The sequence below is a fragment of the Sphaeramia orbicularis genome, chromosome 13 (genome assembly GCF_902148855.1).
Source record: "Sphaeramia orbicularis chromosome 13, fSphaOr1.1, whole genome shotgun sequence".
Classification (NCBI taxonomy): domain Eukaryota; kingdom Metazoa; phylum Chordata; class Actinopteri; order Kurtiformes; family Apogonidae; genus Sphaeramia; species Sphaeramia orbicularis.
Genome location: NC_043969.1, coordinates 21,890,255 through 21,910,082, shown reverse-complemented (window position 1 = coordinate 21,910,082; position 19,828 = coordinate 21,890,255). Strand labels below are relative to the sequence as shown.

General features: G+C 37.9%; 1 protein-coding gene across 1 annotated transcript in view; it reads right to left on the bottom strand.

Moving 5' to 3' along the window:
* The window catches only part of grm5b (glutamate receptor, metabotropic 5b), an 87,068-nt gene that overhangs the window by 43,632 nt on the left and 23,608 nt on the right, over nt 1-19,828 (bottom strand). The window contains exons 5-6 of the mRNA XM_030151972.1: nt 18,925-18,999; nt 17,456-17,630 (exon numbers count right to left, since the gene is read on the bottom strand). Of these exons, the coding sequence (XP_030007832.1) occupies nt 17,456-17,630; nt 18,925-18,999 (250 nt within the window). The remainder of the gene's footprint in view (nt 1-17,455; nt 17,631-18,924; nt 19,000-19,828) is intronic.

The following is a 19,828-nucleotide window of genomic DNA, read 5'->3' as shown; positions in this document are numbered from 1 at the left end:
GCTTCCCCATCCTGTATTTGTCAGAATATAGATCACACATGCAGACATGCACCACACACTGAAAATTGACCTCCTGCATTGAACCCATCACTAGAAAATGCAGGAACACACCACACACTGCAGACTAGTATCAGTGGGCTTGCCTTAACAAGTGCCCAGGGAGCAAATGGGGGGTTAAGTGCCTTGCTCAAGGGTACATCAGCCAACAACTTTCTGCCAGTCCAGGGAATCGAACGAATGACCCTTCGGTCACAAGTCAACTCTCCAAAAGTAGCAGTAAAGTTTGTTATATTTTGTTCTGTTTTTTTTTTTTTTTTTTTAATAGTTTATTTAAACATTTCAAGAATTTTCTCATGCATTTTTTGACAATGTTCCTCAGAAAAATACAAAGGGATCTCAACATTTTAATCTCTAAGAAGCAGAAAAGAAGTGAAAAAGTCAAAGAACCTGAGAATCTCATTGTGCACAAGTAGAACAGCTGTGATTTCCAATCCCTCAGAAGGCAGCACAATTAGAACCATTATTCATCTACATCTGATACTGTGGCAAACCTGTCAAACACCACAATACTTAGTTACATCCATAAACGCTTATTAACTGGATCCAGAATCCTTAGTGAATTTAGAGGTGTTGGTGATCTAAACAATTACTGTTCCCCCAAAGACATAAATGCTCCAGACCAAAAAATCCATTCAGACGGTTAGCAGTATCCAACCCAGAGGCCAGGGTCTGTAGTGGTCTGGGGTTGTTTAGTTTTTGTGGCAAAGGTAATTTGCATTTCTGTGATGGTGATATGTACATTAAGAAGATGACAACCTCAAACAAAAACAGATTCAAAACACAACAAAGGTTGAACTGAGTAGACACCGACTATTCCCCATTAGAGAATACTGTATGTGGCATATCTTTAAACACAGACCCCATACTGCTGCACACCTCACAACTTCCTTTCAGGAATAATGAGAGAAAATTACACCTGGCACACTTCAGCACTTCACGTCTTCCTCCCTGAACATCTACTAAATGTTGTGAAATAAGCGTTTAATTAAAAAATGGGCTTGTGAGATGAAACATTAAACAATTTTCTGTTGTACTGTTTTCAGTAAAATACTGGTCAAAGTTAATTTACAAATTACTGTTCAGTTTTAATTTTAATGTAACATACATGAAAACTACCATATTTCTGATTTGAAATTATATGTAGTTATAGTTATATGTATGTATTGTATATAGTTTTGACCTTGTATGGCTGCTACTTTGGCCAGCTCTTCCTTGAAAAAGAGATTTCTAATCCCAATGGGACTTCCTGGTTAAATAAAGGTAACTAAATAAATAAAAATAAATATATTTGTGTCAACAATAACCCCACTCACAGTTTAGAAGTGAGAAAAAGTTAAATGTTTATGTACACAGAAGTAAGATAAAGATATTTTATTGTTTGTTTATGTATTGTATGATGGTATGCCATTGACAATGTCCAGAACAAAAGACAGAATGGATGTATAGGATGAATTCCCTTAACCCCTAAAGACCCAGTGCTGCTTTTGTAGCAGTTCCCAAATACATTTTTCTCTCCATTTAACCTTTCTTAAGTGATGCATCACCATTTATTATAATATTATCCTCTGTATTTTGCTTTTTTTCAGTGAAAATTTACTGATCATGTAGATGTTCATAAAAGCTCAGATTAAAGTTAGGGGTTTTTATAACAGAAACAGAGACAAATAAAGAAAATGTGACTTCTTAAGTTAAATATATCAGTAACTGAACATAAAAACAAGTGTCTCCCTTCACTGTCATTAATCAAACTCTATGGGTTTTACTGGTGAATCAATGCTGTAGAAGATGACTGTGTTTCCATGTTCACTACAGAGCCTCTGAACGTCCAAATGGGTCATGTCTGATGACCATGAAAAGATGACAAACTGTATTTTACACCAATTATTTACATGTATTGATAGGATTAATGGATCAACAGGTAATAATCACTTATATCAGTGAATGCTTTTGATCACCAGTGGATGTTTGGGTCTTTATGGGTTAATTTTCAAACATACAAAAACATGTGTACATTTTAAATAATAAAAGGTGATTTACAGGCTGAGTAAGTGAGTGAGGGAAAACCAAAAGCTATAGATTACAGATGGGAAGAAGTAAAAAGACGAAAAGAAAACAGAAAAACATACAAAGAAATAAATATGAGTAAGCAACAACATGAAGGAGAGTCAATCATAGAAAAGGCACAAAATATACTCCTGGAATAGTCTGTGATATAGAAATAGGAAAAAGTAGTGTGTGAATATCTTATTGAATTGATTTTCATTTGTGTGTAAACTCACTGAGGCAAAATAAAAATGACAGTACAATCTGTTATAGAATATTTTCTGTTATTGTATGACAGTTTCATTTTTTAGCACGCTAACTTCAGCAATGTGTAGTGACCTTCAGGGCTTGTTCAAACTGGCTCCATCATTTTCAGAAAAGATATCAAAGCAATGAGAACAATTGATAAAAAAAAAATTTATGTGGCGATGGTGTCAAAACAACATTACCAGGGCATGATCGAGGTCTGAGATATTCCTTTAAAAACAGAATGACACATGTGAATTATCACATGTATGTGCACCAGTGGAAGTAACACAATGGAAAATCGTCTCAACTATTCTACTGAATTTTATTTCCAGTGCTGAATAGATTCAATTGATCAAAGAGTTGATTAGATGAAGGAAGACAGAAAGAAGATATCCGGTCAGAGAGAACCATACTCATTAGCCAGTGGTTAGAAAAAGACAAAGAAACACAGGGATAGCAGAATGAATTTAAAGACAATCTTAAATACTGAGAAAAATTACCCCGTCGTAATAATTGGACATTTTCTTAGGAAGGCATCTCACATTTTTTTTGTATTCGTAGTGTGTTGTGACTAGTATATCCCCAGCAAAAACTTACATCTACCTACTTCAAGGATTATTGGAATTAATTTTAGCCAACGCATTGTGCACAAAACACACAGACTGAACTCGCTTTCAGTGACTTCACACACAAAATGAAAGGAAATATATTTGAGTTCAAGTGATTTTTCCCATGCTATATGAAAACATAATGCAATTGTCTATGTTGAATTACATCATGGTTACCTCTTTCAGAGGGAAATCAATGAGAGAAGGCAGGAGGGGTGAAGGAGGAGGAGATTTAAAGGGAGCAAAGAATGAAAGGAAAGGAGAATATATGGGAAATAAGATGGATGACTACAAATATTAGACATTATTCCTATCCAGATGGGGCTTTGTCTGGATACAGTAAGCGGTGAATGCAACACACACACACACACACACACACACACACACACACACACACACACACACACACACACACACACACACACACACACACACACACACACACACACACACACACACACACACTTTGGCTGACTATATAAAAACATAAGAGCATGATGTCTGTTGTTACTTTAACTTTTTGATATCTCAGTATCTGGGCCATCAAAATAAGCTTGGTATCTCCATGGTTCGAAGTCCTGTTGGCTGTTTAAGTGCCACTGATCATCACACTGAACTTCTATTTGCAAAGCAACTCCCTCCACTGAGATGAGACCTCATCATCTTTAACTGCACAAAATAATGAGTTTTTTGCCCTTATTCCAAAAAGTTCCTAATAAGTTGTTATTGCGAAGATAATCAACCACTTCAATTCCTGTTTAGATGCTGCTGTACATACCTACTTTCATTTCTCAGCTTTTCAATATTTGGATACGTCTAAAAACCTGGTGAAATATTCTTTTATTTTTATTTAGAGAATGCATCTTTAGTAGAGATGATCTTTGTCTGTGCATAAAATGACCATAAATAGGGCCTTTGTGTCTCAGACTGGATGAGACACATAATGAATATGCTGTATAAAAGCTAAAAGAATCCTCAAAATACTCTAAAAATATTAGCACATCCTGAGAAATTCTGAAAAAAGGCAGGATATCCAAACAGAACATGTTGTTTATATGACAACTGTTAAATTCTGAATCCTTCTATTCCAATGAAGAGTGAAATATTAGTGTGCGTATAAATACATTCAGTGAGGGAAGATAAAGTGATACAGATACAACTCAAAATGACTGACAGAAGAGAAAAATCCAAAATAAGAGACAGCACTTTGTAAAGTTCAGCGTTTCTGCTAGTAAGGTTTTCCTTGCTGCCACATCCTACATTTGATACAAAAAATCTTCACCATCGCATCAGACTTATTATACATGTGTATAACATATAATAGGCCTAATATTTTCAAAAAGAAGCCGTGCACGCTCCATGCCACTGTACAGTTTTTACCCCTGTATTTTTTTTTTTACCCCTGAAGAATTATGCGCATCCTCCAAACTGTCGGGCATGTGCAACTGCATTCTTTTCCATGTAAACATCCGGTAGTGAAACCTGTCGTACTGAATTTACTGCATTTATTAATGTGTACCAGATGCCTGAGTGTTGTTGATTTATTGTTTTCTTTTCGTTTGTCTTCTGTTCTAGTCTACTTTTTTATGGATCTGATCTATGACTTTGTCAGTTGATTGTGTTTTTATCGTGTTTGTGTTAACATTCTATGTTTTTCTATTAAGAATTGTTAATAAAATTTGCTAATAAAAAAAATGTACCCCTTTATTTATCATTTACAAATTTACCCATGTAGTGCGCATGTGCAAAAACACCTGAAGTACAAAAATAATTGTATGTGTATTAAAAAAATTGTATGTGACATCGCACCTTTCTGAGGTAATTGGATGATCAGCACGTGAAGGGATTTTTTTCTACACTGAGCAGTTGCTACGAGGAAAGGTGAGTGTTTCAAATAAAATTATCATAGTGTTAACCTGTGGACTGGACCATGACAGGTGGGCCACCACCAGCAGAGTTTCCATACAGGAAAGCTCTAGAGCTGTTATATGAGAAACTAAGAAGAATAAAGTGCATGGACAAAACCTGTGCACTATGTCATTGAGTGTATCATGACTCAATAATTAATACTAGTTTCCTTATTACATATTACTATTAAATTATCAAATGCTGTTGCAATGTAGGTATATTCTTTCCTTAAAAATGCAGAACAGAAACTGACCAGCACCCCCACTGAAAGTTGGATAACTATGTAAACCTGGTGCCTCCAATAGAGACGAAGGGCAGTAATGTTGAAGGTGAAGGATTGAGTGGAGCAGCAGACACAGAAACACAGAAAGAGCAGGAGGTAAAGTGTCGGGGATAAGAGTTACAGAGACACAGGCTGTATATTCTGCCTATTCCTCCTAGTCTAGCCTCATCACTTTTATTGCTTGACACATTAAAGTGTCATCCCTTATATTCAGCAGAGCAGACATTGTAATATCACCTGCTGAGGTAATGCACCACAAATGTAACATTACTCTCTCTAACGGCCTCTCTTATTTTTCCTTTATCTTTATCACCACGGTGGCCTTCTGGTCTCCCTTCCCAGATCCTCTCCGTCTTTTCCAGCCTCGTCTCTGTTTTTTTCTATATTCAAAGGGCTCTGCACCAAAGCCAAGGCAGTGCCACAGCATGGGATGGCATCACAAATTACTAGTATAATTATTTATCAAAGCTCCTCTCATTTCCATTTTCGGTGTTAAGAAGCAACAGAGCAATACCAGCCAAATTCATTTACTAACCGAGTTGACGTCCGGTCACAGCATTTGAGAAAACAATATGTGATGTCGGTCACCGTTTTGGTTGGTTTAGTTTGCTACACACATGTAAACACTTGGCACAAAGGACAATCTTGTGTAATCTAATGATGGGCCAGTGGCTTAGAAGCAGCAGTCAGGAGCTATTCCCTGCTTTACACGATGGCAATAATTATACTGGTTGGGCTTGCAAGCAAACACCCACACATACACACATACGCAGACACACACACCACCAGCTTGAATGTTTGACAGCAGGGATTAGCAAGGAGCGGTGCAGCTAATGCCCAGTAACAAGAGATCCAGCTTATCGCCCACAGAATCATGTGTGTGTCTGTCTGTGTGTGTTTGTGTCAGAAAGACAGTAAAAGACGGATCAACAGTGACTTAACTGTGAGTTTAGCTGGACTTTAATGACTTTTACAAATCTCACTGTCACCACAGACTTAACAATATGTAAATCAAACAATTAAGTCAGTGAATAATGAGAATGTGGAATGGTCAAAATGCGAAAAATAAAAATTGACATAGTTAAAAAAAAATGAATCATATGAGTGAAAAATCAACCTTCATCATTTTTCTGATTCTTATCCAGGTCCAGATTGTGGAGCAGCAGCCTAATCAGAGAACCCCAGACTTCTCTCTAACCATCTACTCTTGCTCCTCCAGGGGAAAAGTGAGGCGTTCCCAGTCCAGCCCAGAGATATAATCCCTCCAGCGTGTCCCTGGTCTGCCTAGGGCTGCCTCCTGGTTGGACATGCCCATGGAGACTTCCAGGAGGCATCGATCCAGATGCCCAAACCACCTCAACCGGCCTCTATTGATGTGGAGGAGCAGCAGCTCTACTCTGATATTGTCTTACATTTACACATAAACTATGTAAAAAAAAAAAAAAAAAAAAAAAAAAAACAACAATAGTATGCACTAGATTTCCAGACTGAGGAGAGATTTAATATATTTTAGGTTTAATAGATATCAGTTAAACATTAAGACATTTAAAGGTATTTTACTATTTATAAATGGTCATTTTTTGTTGGTTGTTATAATTTAAATTAGGACAGTTAATGACAGGCATCTGTGTGTCTGGGGCTGATCTCCATTTTCCATATAAAAGCTGTTCTAGCTACAAAGGCTTAAGACCCTTTACTACGGAAAAAAACAGATACTGTATGCTCATAGTTGAACTCTCCAGTCCACGTCTGGGACATTTGTGTCAACTTTAAGGATGTTTTTTAGTTTGGTTTCTAATCATCATGATTTGTATTTGGTAGGTTTTCATTGCAAATGTTTCATCTTGGTACAAGATTATAATGGAGTACAGTGAAGTTTGTTCACTATATATCAGTAAATTACTGACATATGGCTAACTTGTCTTAATCCTGCTGGTTTATTGTCGGTGGTTTTGTTTCCTATAACAGTTGCAGCTGTTTTTTAGACTCAGACTAAAGGATTTAGTCTGACCTTGTTACAGTAGAAGGACATAGGAAGAGTCATGTATGTAGTACATGAGATAACATCCTAATCTATTCCTCTCTAACTTTCTCTCACTCCATCTCTGTCTTTCAGTAATTTTCTCACTCTCCATCTCTGGTGTTGCTATGGTAACAAGCTGTGCGGGGGCTGTGATGCGGTGCACATCACACCCGTCTAGCTGAGCTCACCGGAAGAAAGAGAAAAAGCGAGGGAGACAGAGACAAATGGGTGACAGGGTAGGATAATGTTCCCTGCTAACTTTAGGATTCTTGAAATCCAGTCCAAGACATGTTAACCAGCTACAACACTAAAATAAGTGTTAGATTTTATAGCCGGCAGTGAATTAAGTTACAATCTATAGCTTTGTAAAGCTACTACAAAGCAAACTGATATGGGTACATTTCACAGGTGAACATGGTTTTTAGGGGAAAACTTTGTCACAGACTTCAGTTTGCTGCCACTCACATTTTAAAAACCACTGACATTCTAACACATTGTTAAAGTCTCCCAAGTTGCCAAGTTATTATGTAGAGAGTAGTTACTAGTTATCAAAATACTGCATTTAAACGCAATGTGCCTTACAAGCTGCCTTTTATAAAAGGTTGTAAGTGGTAGTAATTAATGACATCTCTGAAGTAAAAGTAAAAGCCAGCTTTTGGTTTTTTTGTATTCATTTAGAAATAACTCTTGAACCATTTGTTGAAATACTGCTCAACATTAAATGCCACTGACAGAGAATCCGTGGATCATTATAGCAGAAGTGGGTGTACACTCCTCGACAAAATGGCCATAATCTCATTCTTTGAGTGTCTGTTAATGACCTCCTTAGAAAAAATGTTCAGGGAATCCTCCAGTGCAGCAGTGTGAAATTAGATATTTATGTTCAGGATAACAAATAATTCTCAGTAATATGATCGAAAAGGTTAACAAGCTTTTTTATTGTAAACCCCATGCTTCATTTTTAGTGCAAATAAAAAGAATAGTCTGAGAAGCATCCCCGCATTGTGATATAACAACCAAAGAGCTGCTCTGCTGTGTTTTTAATTTCAATCTGCTGTAAAAATATACACACTCATATTGCCCAGCAAAATTATCAAGTGTTTCTCTGCATGAATAAATTGGCTCATGAGAGATAATGTCATGTCAGACGTCCGTGTGCAGTCATTTCCTCAACAGATTTGGGAGAATCATCCAAGGCAACCCATTTTCACAAGACGTTTCATTTAATGTTCTGACCCACTTCTTGTTGTAACCCATTAACAAATCAGGCGACTGAACAAATTGCATGACGGTTTGATAGAGGCATCTGTTTTACTTAACATGTCAGGAAGAGCTGGGTTCCTACAAAATGAAGTAGACAAAAGGAACATGTTAATGAACTACAGAGGATTAGCTGATTCCCATACAATTCACACAAAGGCTGAAAAACAATTCAAATATACAGGAACTGACAAAATACTCTGCGGATTCAGTTTCTCCATATTCACATCTTTTGTTTCACTACGAGTCTGACTTTTCTCAGAGGTATCATAGTTCATATTTCTCTTAATTACAGTTGCCTGGTTCAGAATCGGAGTTAAATTAAGGGCCAATTCATTTCCTGTCCAGGCACTTCAGGAGAAAGCAGGCCAGTTCTTTACTGATAGCCTCTAAAAGGTGTGATGGATGAAAAGCATTTGGATTACATGAAGAAAGAAAGAAGCTGAAGTGGAGAATTTTATACAGCTTTAGTGATTACCAGGAGTGGGTTATTGGTGTCATAATGTCTGTGGTGTCACCTTTGTTGTAATTAATTTATGTGAACTAAAACAAATAATCTACCTATCTTCAAAACTAAACAAAAAAAAAGGAAAACCCTTCAGATTCCTGTGTGGATCACTAGAACAGCGACCATCAAAAGGATTATACTTGTATCCAACTGTGTGTGTGTGTGTGTGTGTGTGTGTGTGTGCGTGCGTGCGTGCGTGTGTGTATTTGCATGTGTTACTGCATATATTTGAGGATGCTGAGCCACTGAGCTGACGTAACAGCCGGTTTAATCCCACAGTGTAAATCTCCGAAAATGAGCAGCAAAATGCCAAACCAGGAGCTCACAGCAGACTTGCCACACAAACAATGCAGCTTGTTGTGCCAACACACAGATTCACAAACACGCTAATTCACACAAGGACATACTGAGAACATTTATATTTACTCTGTCTGTTTTTTTTTCTTCAATGCGTATCCACCTCCGTCCCCTTCCACCTTTGCTGTCTGTCTGCCTGTCTCCCTTCCTATCCTCTCTAATTCCCAGCACTTTTCCCATTGGAGTGTTGTAAGAGGATAAGGCCATTCCCTGGGAGAGCAATAAGAGGATGAATATGTGTGTAGGTGTGTTCGTGCGTCCCCATGTACTTGAGTGTGCGCATTTAGACTCCTTATTTTTTGAATATTGCAAATGTTTGTCACCCACTGCTAAAGAATGTATATTAGCGGGAATGTGTGATTATATCAGTGCACGGATGTGTCTGTATTGTGTGTTGTGTCTGTGTAAACCCTTCAATTCCCTGTCTAGAGGATGAGAACTGGGAGTGCACTTGAAATATCTCTGCATCATTCTCTTGTTCTTGAATGTTTTCTCAAGATAAAGGTGTGATGTCCATGTTTAAAAATAAAAAAAACAGAAAGTTGCTCAAAAGGCTGGATGATACAGAACCAGAAGGAACAGCAGCCGTCGTATGACTGATTACAATTATATTTGTTTCTATTCTCTGTTTTCATTCACTCATTTTCCAAACCACTTAATCCTTGGGAGGGTTGCAGGGATACTGAGGCCTATCCCAGCTAACAGGCAAAGGCGGGGTACACTATGGATGTGTTGCCAGTTCATCGCAGTGCTTACATATACAGACGAACAACCATTGGTTCAGGGTGATTTAGATTGATAAATTAATTACATGTCATTGGATGGCAGAAGGTGGAGTACCCAGAGAGACACAGACATGGAGGATAACATGCAAGAACACACAGAAAGCTGTTGGTGCTGGCATCAAACCATCAAACCCAGGACCTTCTTACTGTGAATCAGCAGCGCCAACCATTGCCACGCTGTCTAGCCTTTATGTTTTTACACCTCCGTAATCTGAAGACAATGTTCCGACCAGTAATATTTCAAAAAACACTTCTTAGTATATGTTATTTTTGTCATTTTCCTTATTGTGCTTCAGTTGAAATTTTGTTGCTAATATTAACCTACCCCCAATTTGTCATGAACCAGTGATACAAGGTCAATGCAGCATTAGCCTCACCACACTGTTTTGGTGATGCATGATGTAATGCTTTTTCACTGGCCTCAACATCCCATTTTTCACAGATACAATCCTACTGCAGGCACCAGCCCAGAGGGAAAGGGCACCAAAATAGCAACACACACATTAATACAAAATACACCACAAAGATGAATTAATACCGATTGAAAAGTTCACTACATAGTATGTGCTGTGCAAGTGTGTGGACCTGCAGCCTACATACAGGTACTAATAAACAAACTGAAGTCTGTTGGCTAAGATATCTCTGCCAGTCCTTCATGATGCAAGAGCTGATCTTATTCTGAGGCAAAACTAAAAGAATGAAAAGTAGAGGTGAAGAAGAGGAGAAAGAAGATGACAGAATGATAAAAGACTAAGAGATGTGGAAAGATTGGAGAGATGCATACGTTGAATAAAGAATTCTTTGATATTAGGTAGTTTGGATTCAGCAGACTTTTGATCGACTCTCTTTGAGGACTTCACCCAAACTGACAACATAGAATGAAAGTCAAGGCAGAGTTTCAACGAACTTTAAAGTGTGAGGACACACACCTGCCGACACCGCTCTTTGATATGTCACTGACACTTCGACATGAAGAATGGAGAACTGCGCTTAAGGAATTCCTTCTTTTGTCAACTTCACAGAAAAACAGAACACAAGCATGACAATAAGAATAAGAGAACAATGTAAAAATGTATTAAATGTAATGAAGAATGTTGCCCCTTCATTTCGACACTTTGGGGTATGTATATTTATCAAACAGATTCTGTTTAATAGTTGACTCAACTGAAATCTGATGTGTTCAACATTTCCCACTGTAATACAGAGGAATTATTTCTCATATGGGGGTTTGATTAGAGCAGTGGAATCTCCTGTTAAAACTTAACATGTTTGTCTTTCTGATTTTGATTAGTTCCACTGTTAATTTAGAACAGATTAGTGTTCACTTTCTCAACTCAAACATCATCTTTAAAGAAAAAGATAAATTCAGTCCCAAAGCTAGATTTCCCAAATCACACTGCCAACTAAGACCTAGAGGAACATTATGAGCCAAGGTTAAACACATTCACAATCCAGCAAAAGTGGCAAAAGGCCACAGTCACTTTTTTTAGAGGCCAAAGTAGGTCCCTATATTAAAAATTATTACATTTTAGATGATAACTGTTAAGAATAAAGATGAGTTCAAGCTGTTAAGCATGTTAAATGTGAGTTCAGATAAAGTCAGGGTAATGTTCTGGTCAGACTTCACCTTAACATACATTGATAATCCAATCGTAAGTGGACAGCTCTAAACATGAAGAAGGTGTGTACACAAGGGATTGTTAAAACGCCTGAAACATTTTTCTGAATTGCTATTAGATTATCCACTGTTCGTCATGGAGTAAAAAAAAAGGAGGTATGTTCAAGCAGCACAATGCAACCTGGATTTAACTATGCAAATAGCCTTGCGTTAGATAATTACTAGGATTCATCAGGCTCAAATTGTGAAAGAGTGGGTCAGGAAGCATGAAACATCATTTTCACACATGGATTGGTCAAGACCTGAACTATACTGAGAATCTTTGGGATGTGCCATCACCAATTCAAGATCGTGGCCAAATAGTAATGCAACTATGGATGAAAATAAATTATGTGGCATGGCATAATTTTATTGAAAGGTTGCCATGGCAAAAGCATGCTGTAATCAGAGCTAAAAGGCCAGGCTGTGTATATACAGTAATTAAGAAACTTCATGGCTCTTATATGACTGCCGATGATGATGAATCAGCTGTGTGGATGGTCCTTCAAACAATCTCAAGACAGATTTATGTTCTCACTGCTGAAAGAATGTGGCCATAAGCAACCATGACAGCATTCACATCTGGTCTGAATGTTCAAATCTAAATGCGTCTGATTGTGTTCACTCCTTCCATCAGAGAGCAACACTTGTGATTGCAATACTTAGGATGCATGTAAATGTCAGGTCTTCACAAAAAAAAAGTATGCGTGTGCATGTGTGTGTGTGTGTGTGTGTGTGTGTGTGTGTGTGTGCCTGCAGCTGTTGAGAGCTACAACATTATTGTCAGTGGGACTCCAGAGAGAGGCCATGTTTTAACCTCGGAACCTTTACATAGGAGACCACACCACAGGGAGAGCACTCATTTACTGCACTTACAATCTCTCTCTCTCTCTCTCTCTCTCTCTCTCTCTCTCTCTCTCTCTCTCTCTCTCTCTCCTCTCTCTCTCTCTCTCTCTCTCTCTCTCTCTCTCTCTCTCTCTCTCTCTCTCTCTCTCTCTCTCTCTCTCTCTCTCTCTCTCTCTCTCTCTCTCTCTCTCTCTCTCCTCTCACACACACATTTAAACATGTACAGCATCTCACATCTGGGTACAGGGCAGATATATTTTTAAGTTATTGATGTCATAATTAGAAAAATACAAAAAGAAATTACTGATAATGACAGGTACCGATAGAAGTTTAACACCTTGGGATAAATGGGGTAGAACAAGATGATGTGCCAGTCTGGTCTCCAATGGTGGAAAATTATGTGGAAATAGTGATTAAATGTGACATTTCTGCTAGTTTCATCCAGATGTTCTTATACAGGTAATTGGAGACTATTATCACGATTATGCAAAATGATTGCAATTAGCTCAAATAATTGTGATTGTGTAACAATTGTGACAAGTCTATCTAACAAACGAATAAAACGCAGATATACAAGCACAGAATGTACAGACAAGTGTGCAGTGATGGTGTGCAATACACAGGAAAAACACCATTAAACTCCTTCACCCTTCCTCTCCTTACTATCCATCCATCATACATCCCTACATATTCCCTTGTGTTTAATTAAATGTGGTCTTATGTAAGAAAGAATTAATTCCCACAATTTTGGCAATTAAATGACATGAAATTATATTTTGTTTTAATCAAGGCAAAATTAACATGATACTAGCAAGTGTTATGCAAAGCAGATCCTGTTTGTGACATGTATGTGTTAGTGTGCGTTTGAACCATTCAGTCTCAATGTGTGCCCATGTAAATGTGCTTTTGTCAAGTGCGGATACAACCCAAACCCTGCTGAGATGTGTAAATTACCGTACACTCCTACTGTGAGCAATTTGCTTTTCATGTCTGACAAGCAATCTTTTATTACAGTGATATATGAATGCTATACACAAATGCTAAACCTGTCTACTCTCGGCTCTGCCTTCAACTACTAATCTTTTCTCTCTTCAATCATCCTCTCCCTTTGTACACACCTCTTCCCTCCATTTTTTTCCCCTCCTTGCTCTCTTTTCTTATACTCTGCCCTCAAAGTGTCTTTGATCTCTCACCACCATGAAGGTGCGCAATGCACTAAAAATCCATTTCAAAGACAGGCCGCTTTCAGAAATCTTGGGCTGCTCAGATGTTTGCCAATGGATGCCATTTAACCTTTCTCTTTTAAAATCACAAGTGTAGCCTGACAACAGCTGTTTTGTTCAATGGACACTGAAGGGGTCAGATCTTTGATCAATAATCACAGTATCTGTTCTTATACTGTACAAAAAAAAGAAGAAAAAAAAACAGTGCAAGTAGCTTGTTTCAGAGAGTGACACAGAGACTGAAACTAAATGAGATAAAGTCACAAATGAGAGGAAAGATAAGAGTAAAGAACTGACTGATAGAGGAGAAAGAGTATTAAGAAAGATCTAAGTAAGGAGAGTACCACAAAGATGAGAGATCTGACAACACAGTGGAGTTATGGGAGATAAGGGGGCAATGGGGTCAGAATATGAATGCAGAAATGTTCAGACTCTGATCTAAACTTCATTAAAATGGCCACTGGCTGTATTAACAGCTGAATGTAAATAACTGACTTTCACTATGAATAACAAGCTATTGAATAATACAATGACATGCAGGACACATCTACTGACAGTCGCACACACATACTGAGGCACCCACGCATGCACATACCCATTCACATAAACACATGCGCATGCGCCACATATCACCCCAGCTGCTATGCTGGATTCATCCAAATATGGTAAGGGAAATTTCCATGGCAACAGCAGACAGAAGGGGTGCACACTTGTGCGGGATGATCTCCAGAGGGAGTCTGCTTTTTGACTTTTGATTCGAACTGTTCTCTTTCGATTCATTCAACAGTATAGCTATTCCCACGCTATAGTTAGAACATCTACCTTTTATGAAAACACAAAGAATCAGGTTTGGTATTGTGGCTGCCTCAGTGAAGCAACTAAAACTCAGCTTGAAGTGCTCAGCTGCAAAACTGGTCTCAGATTTATTTGCACTTTCTGACCGGTGGAGTGAGTGAGTCTTTTTTGTCAAAAACAGTGACATAACATTCAGGATAAGTGCTGGAGAATGTGACACAGGTAGATGGCTGAGACTGAGGGGAAACATACACCTTATACTTTGCAATGACCAAAACAGAAAAATATTATTTCCACTGTATTAGCTGAGACTGTCTTGATAACTTTGAGAGATTTATAGAAAGAATGAATAAAACATTTGTAGATTTTTATGTATATGTTTGTGTGTGTACAAAACAATAAATACAATCTAAAACCAATTGTGGTTTACACATCCAGCACCAAACCTAACTGTAGATCTGTGTGACAAGATAAACACACAAACATTTATGAGATGTAGGAATTATAAGGCATTACTGTTGTTGCTATATACACATGTATTTATAGGCATACACAGACACTAAATACTGGAGAAATGGTAACTAAAGGGCATTATTTGGATCTAGCATTGAAATGAGACGGCATCAGAGGAATTTCTTAATTTGTGTATCAAAACAACTCCCTTGAAAAAGGTTATTGAGATGATTCAGAGAAAAATTCAGCATCTGTGTGGGTGTGTTTGTGAGTTGCATGTGGTTTTAGATATTTATCTCTGCCCAGCTATTCATTAATGGGTCTGTAGCTTGTTGGCACCAAGAGGAATTGTAGGAGAGAAGCGATCAATACACAGAGCCTCCAAATTCAGCTTGTGTGTGTGTGTGTGTGTGTGTGTGTGTGTGTGTGTGTGTGTGTGTGTGTGTGAGTGACACAGTTTCCTGGTGATGTGGTAGTTAGCCCCAGGACTTGAAGAGGGTTTTTAGGATTATTTCTAGAAAAGGGACATGAAACATCTTGAACGAAAAACACATTGAATCTGACCAAGTGCCAAAGCTTTTCACAGCCAAAAGGCATCAAGGATCGAAAACTTAAAGTTAGTAAAGATGCAAGAAACTAGTGGATCAGCCGCATGTACACTGACTTCACAGAAAAATCTTAAATTGTGGTACTTGGGCAATTTATAGCCAGTTTCAAAAATATAAAAGCATAATCTCAATATCCGGAGATTTGTTTGGTTTTATTTCATTAATTGCCACAATTAACCTGCCCTAGGTTAGTGAATTACCTTCATTAACATCATCTGTGTGCTCTGGTGGTAATGTAATTACCCAGCTTTTAAACAAGTGTCTCCCCAGCAAGGATAATCAAAAGTTACTTCCACAGACCTCCAGTGAGCAAAGCATCCACCCGTGACCATCTGCAATTTACAACTCTGCCGTTCGTTTATGACACCGACACTAACGAAGGCTGATATTCAATTAACTGTCCTAATCAGAACAGACTGGTCAGAGACAGAGTAGCAGCAGATTTGCTGCAAAAAATACCAGTTTTAACAGGCAATTAAACCCTACATTAATGCATAGAAAACTATTTTCTTCATACATCTAGCAAATACAATCTTGTGAGAACTATCTGCAGAAGTATAAATCCAGTATTAGTGCATCCAGTACAAAGACCACATCTCTTCCCTGCTCTCTCCAACCCAGTTAACAGAAAGTGTTGCTCATTTGGTATGGCTGAAAATGTTACCTCGCACTCAGCAGGATGTTGCAGACCATGATGATGATGATGGTGAAGGTCATGGCCATGATGATGATGATAAAGATGAGGGTGATGAGAGGGAAGACCACCAGGACAGCAAAACAAAACATGACAATTGTTACGATGATCTAATTACGTGGGGAACGCTGCTGAGGAAGAGCAGAATAGAACAAAATAGAATTACATTTCCAGTACTTTAATGGTAATCAACTAAGGATATTTTTAATATATTCAAAATCTATTTTTGCTGTGTGGATATTGGTTGGCATAGGTGCTAAAATCATTATTCATCTTATGTTAATTACACTGTTGGCATGGCAACCCAAACAAGGTTTAGAAGCAACTTTCTTATTAACATATACACACATAGTGCACACATTCACAGATGTAGATGAAAGCAGTCCATTTGAAAGGTTATTTTTGCAAGTGAATTGTGGGAGGAATTCATCTAAGTGAGAACAGGAGCCTAATGTGAAAATCGGCTGCAAAATGAAAAACAGTAGGCCTGTCTGCATGTTGTTTTGCTCTGTTTGTTTGTGACTGCAAAAGGCACAGCAATGTCTTCTGCTGTACAGTACGCCTGCAGTCTTTTTACATAATATATAACAAAATTCAATATGCCATCTGAGGACAGCTGCTCCCAATACGAGAGGCGGGAAAATTCAGTGGCCCTCAAGACATTACAAATATAAAAGATAAGCCATTTCTTCTAAGCTTTTGAAACAATTGAGTAAAATTGTGATGCTCTATTGTCATCAATCATCAGTCACCATCATTAAATCAAATATGAGACAGTTCTTATCAAAAGTAGCGCAGCTTTGAATCCATCTCCATCTGTCTTTCCGAATCCTCAGTGGCAGGAATCCTCAATGGATCACATTATAGCTGCTACATATATGACATTATATATGGATCTGAATATTTAATGAACTGACATTTGTCAAATCCAATAGATTGTACCTGACCCGCAGGGTCACAGACAGAGATATATCAAGTACCTAAATTATGTTATCCCTCTCCGTCAGTAAGCTGGAGGGCACACAGGCAAAGGCACTACATTTCTAAGCCATTATCTGTCACAATCTAACACAATTAAACAGTGTTGCCACTGACCTGCCAATGAGAAGGAAGTCTCCGACTAGTCCCTGGCGTCTCATGGCCATGAGGATGTTGCGGACCGTCATGCCTTCACAGAAACATGCCACCACTCTGGCTTTGGGCAGGTGGGCCCTCAGCCTCTCCAGCAGCCGATCAAAGCTCTGCTGCCCAGCATTGCTCCAGATTTTGCCTGGAAAAAACATGTCAGGCAAACATGTCAAATAATCAGTTTAATGATCAGGTCTTGAGACGCATTTTATTTCCACAGTTTCATTTTTTCTTCACTTTGCTTGGTATATCTTCTTATTTAATATATAATGTGAGAAAGCATTTGAATGTGTGAGTCTCTTTAAGGTGTGAAGACTTTGAGCAATTTAGGAGGATCTTATTGAGAAATGGAATACAATACTCATAATTACATTTTCATTTCTGCATAATGACACAAAATTAAGAAACTCTGTGATTTTGTTAACTAGAATGAGCTGCTTTCTAGAATGAGAGTGTGTCCATCATATTATGCCATCATAGACTGTTTGTAGAGACTTTGATGTTTTTTGGTAGCAACCAGTGGAGCAAGTGAGGAGTTATTAAAGTAGTGTCCAATGAATATTTAACTTGACATTAAACACATAGTATGTAATTTCCTACACACTGTGTCTCTCGATATAAATAATAAAAGTTTTATTAGAGTACATCATGGAGTACTGTATTGTGGGATGATGGACATTGTTCTCCACCACTGCTGATAAATCTATCTGACGTGATTCAAGAAGAAATCATATTAAAATATGAGCAAATGTTATGTTTTATTTACTTAATGTTATGTTTTTATGCTGAGATTACTGAAAAGGGATAAGATGCCCCTGACAGGCCATTACACTGATGACATTTCTTTGAAATTCAAAGTACTCAGAACATTTATACCAATCAACCATAACATTCTGACCACTGACAGGCAAAGTGGTATTAACTTTGATTTTCTCATTTTAATGGGACCTGTCAGTGGGTGGGATATATTGGGCAGTAAGTGAACATTTAGCCCTCCAAGAGCAAAATGGAAAAAGAGTAGGGTAACTTTGACTAAGAAATTCTGATGGTCAAACACATGGTCAGAGTATCTTCAGGTCTTGTTGGTCATTCCTAGTGTAAAGTGGTTTGTGCCTACCAAAAGTATCTAAAGAAAAACAACCAGACCTCAACCAATTGATCATCTATGGGAGCAGAAGATCATTACCACCTGTCTAATATTGTGCAGGTCCTCCATTTTTCACAAAAACAGCTCTTACCTGAGTCCTAGACTCCACCTGACCTCTGAAGATGCTCAATTGGCCTGAGAGCATCAGTTCCAAGGAGTAAATGTTCGCTTCCTAAGCAATAGACCCAACCCAGTAAAAGGCACCCTGTTTCTTAAATGACCTATTACTAGATGTTTGGGTTTTAATATGGTTTAACTGGCTGTGGCTGTTTTGACCTGAGTGTCTTACCAGAGTGGGCGATGCAGATTCCCTCCTTGGCTGCCATGTCCTTGAATGCTTCCATCCCACTTTCACCATAGTTACCTGAAATACATTAAAAGAGTGTGTTTTGATGAATTTCTAGTGAATGCAGTTTGAAATGAGTCAAATATACATACAGATATACAGTTGCGGAAAAAAAATTTTAGACCATCAAAAGTCATCAAAAACAATGGTTATGCAATCAAGTACTACCTCCTGTGTGTATCATGTGACTAAAACAGACAGAAAAGAAGACATAGAATACCTAAAAGCACTGTTTTTGGCAGTACAATGTCATAGTTATTGATGAACTTAAGTGATTTTGGTTATTATCAAGAAATCCATGGCTAGATATCAGCTCTGAAATTAAACTTATTTTTGTTGCTAACATTATATTTGTCCAAACAAATGTACCTTTACTTGTACCAGGCATTAAAATGAACAAGAAATTGAAGAAAATAAGGGTGGTCTAATAATTTTTTCTGTGACTGTATATAGTCTAGTCAACAAAAAATGTTGAGTCATTCACTATTCTACAAATCAAGAAATGAAATTGACTTTAACAAATAATCCAGGTATTGATGTTGATGATAGTGAAAATAAAAACACCTTCTTGCCCACTGCAGTAACTAAGCAAGTACTGCACAACTCGTAAGACCTCAAATATATGTCAGAGAAAGCATTTCCCCAATGTGGCACCCGTTTCTTTGCCAGAGAAACTGGGTGACCTGGAATTTATGCTAATGACGGGTTGTACACACTGGCAAAGAATATGATAGGATTCCCCTCTTTAATTTTTCTGCCTCTCCCTTTTATCTCTTTCCCTTCTATGTTGATTGAAGACAAGATCAAAAATCTTTCTCTCCCAGTGTTTCTCTCTTTTCTCAGTTGA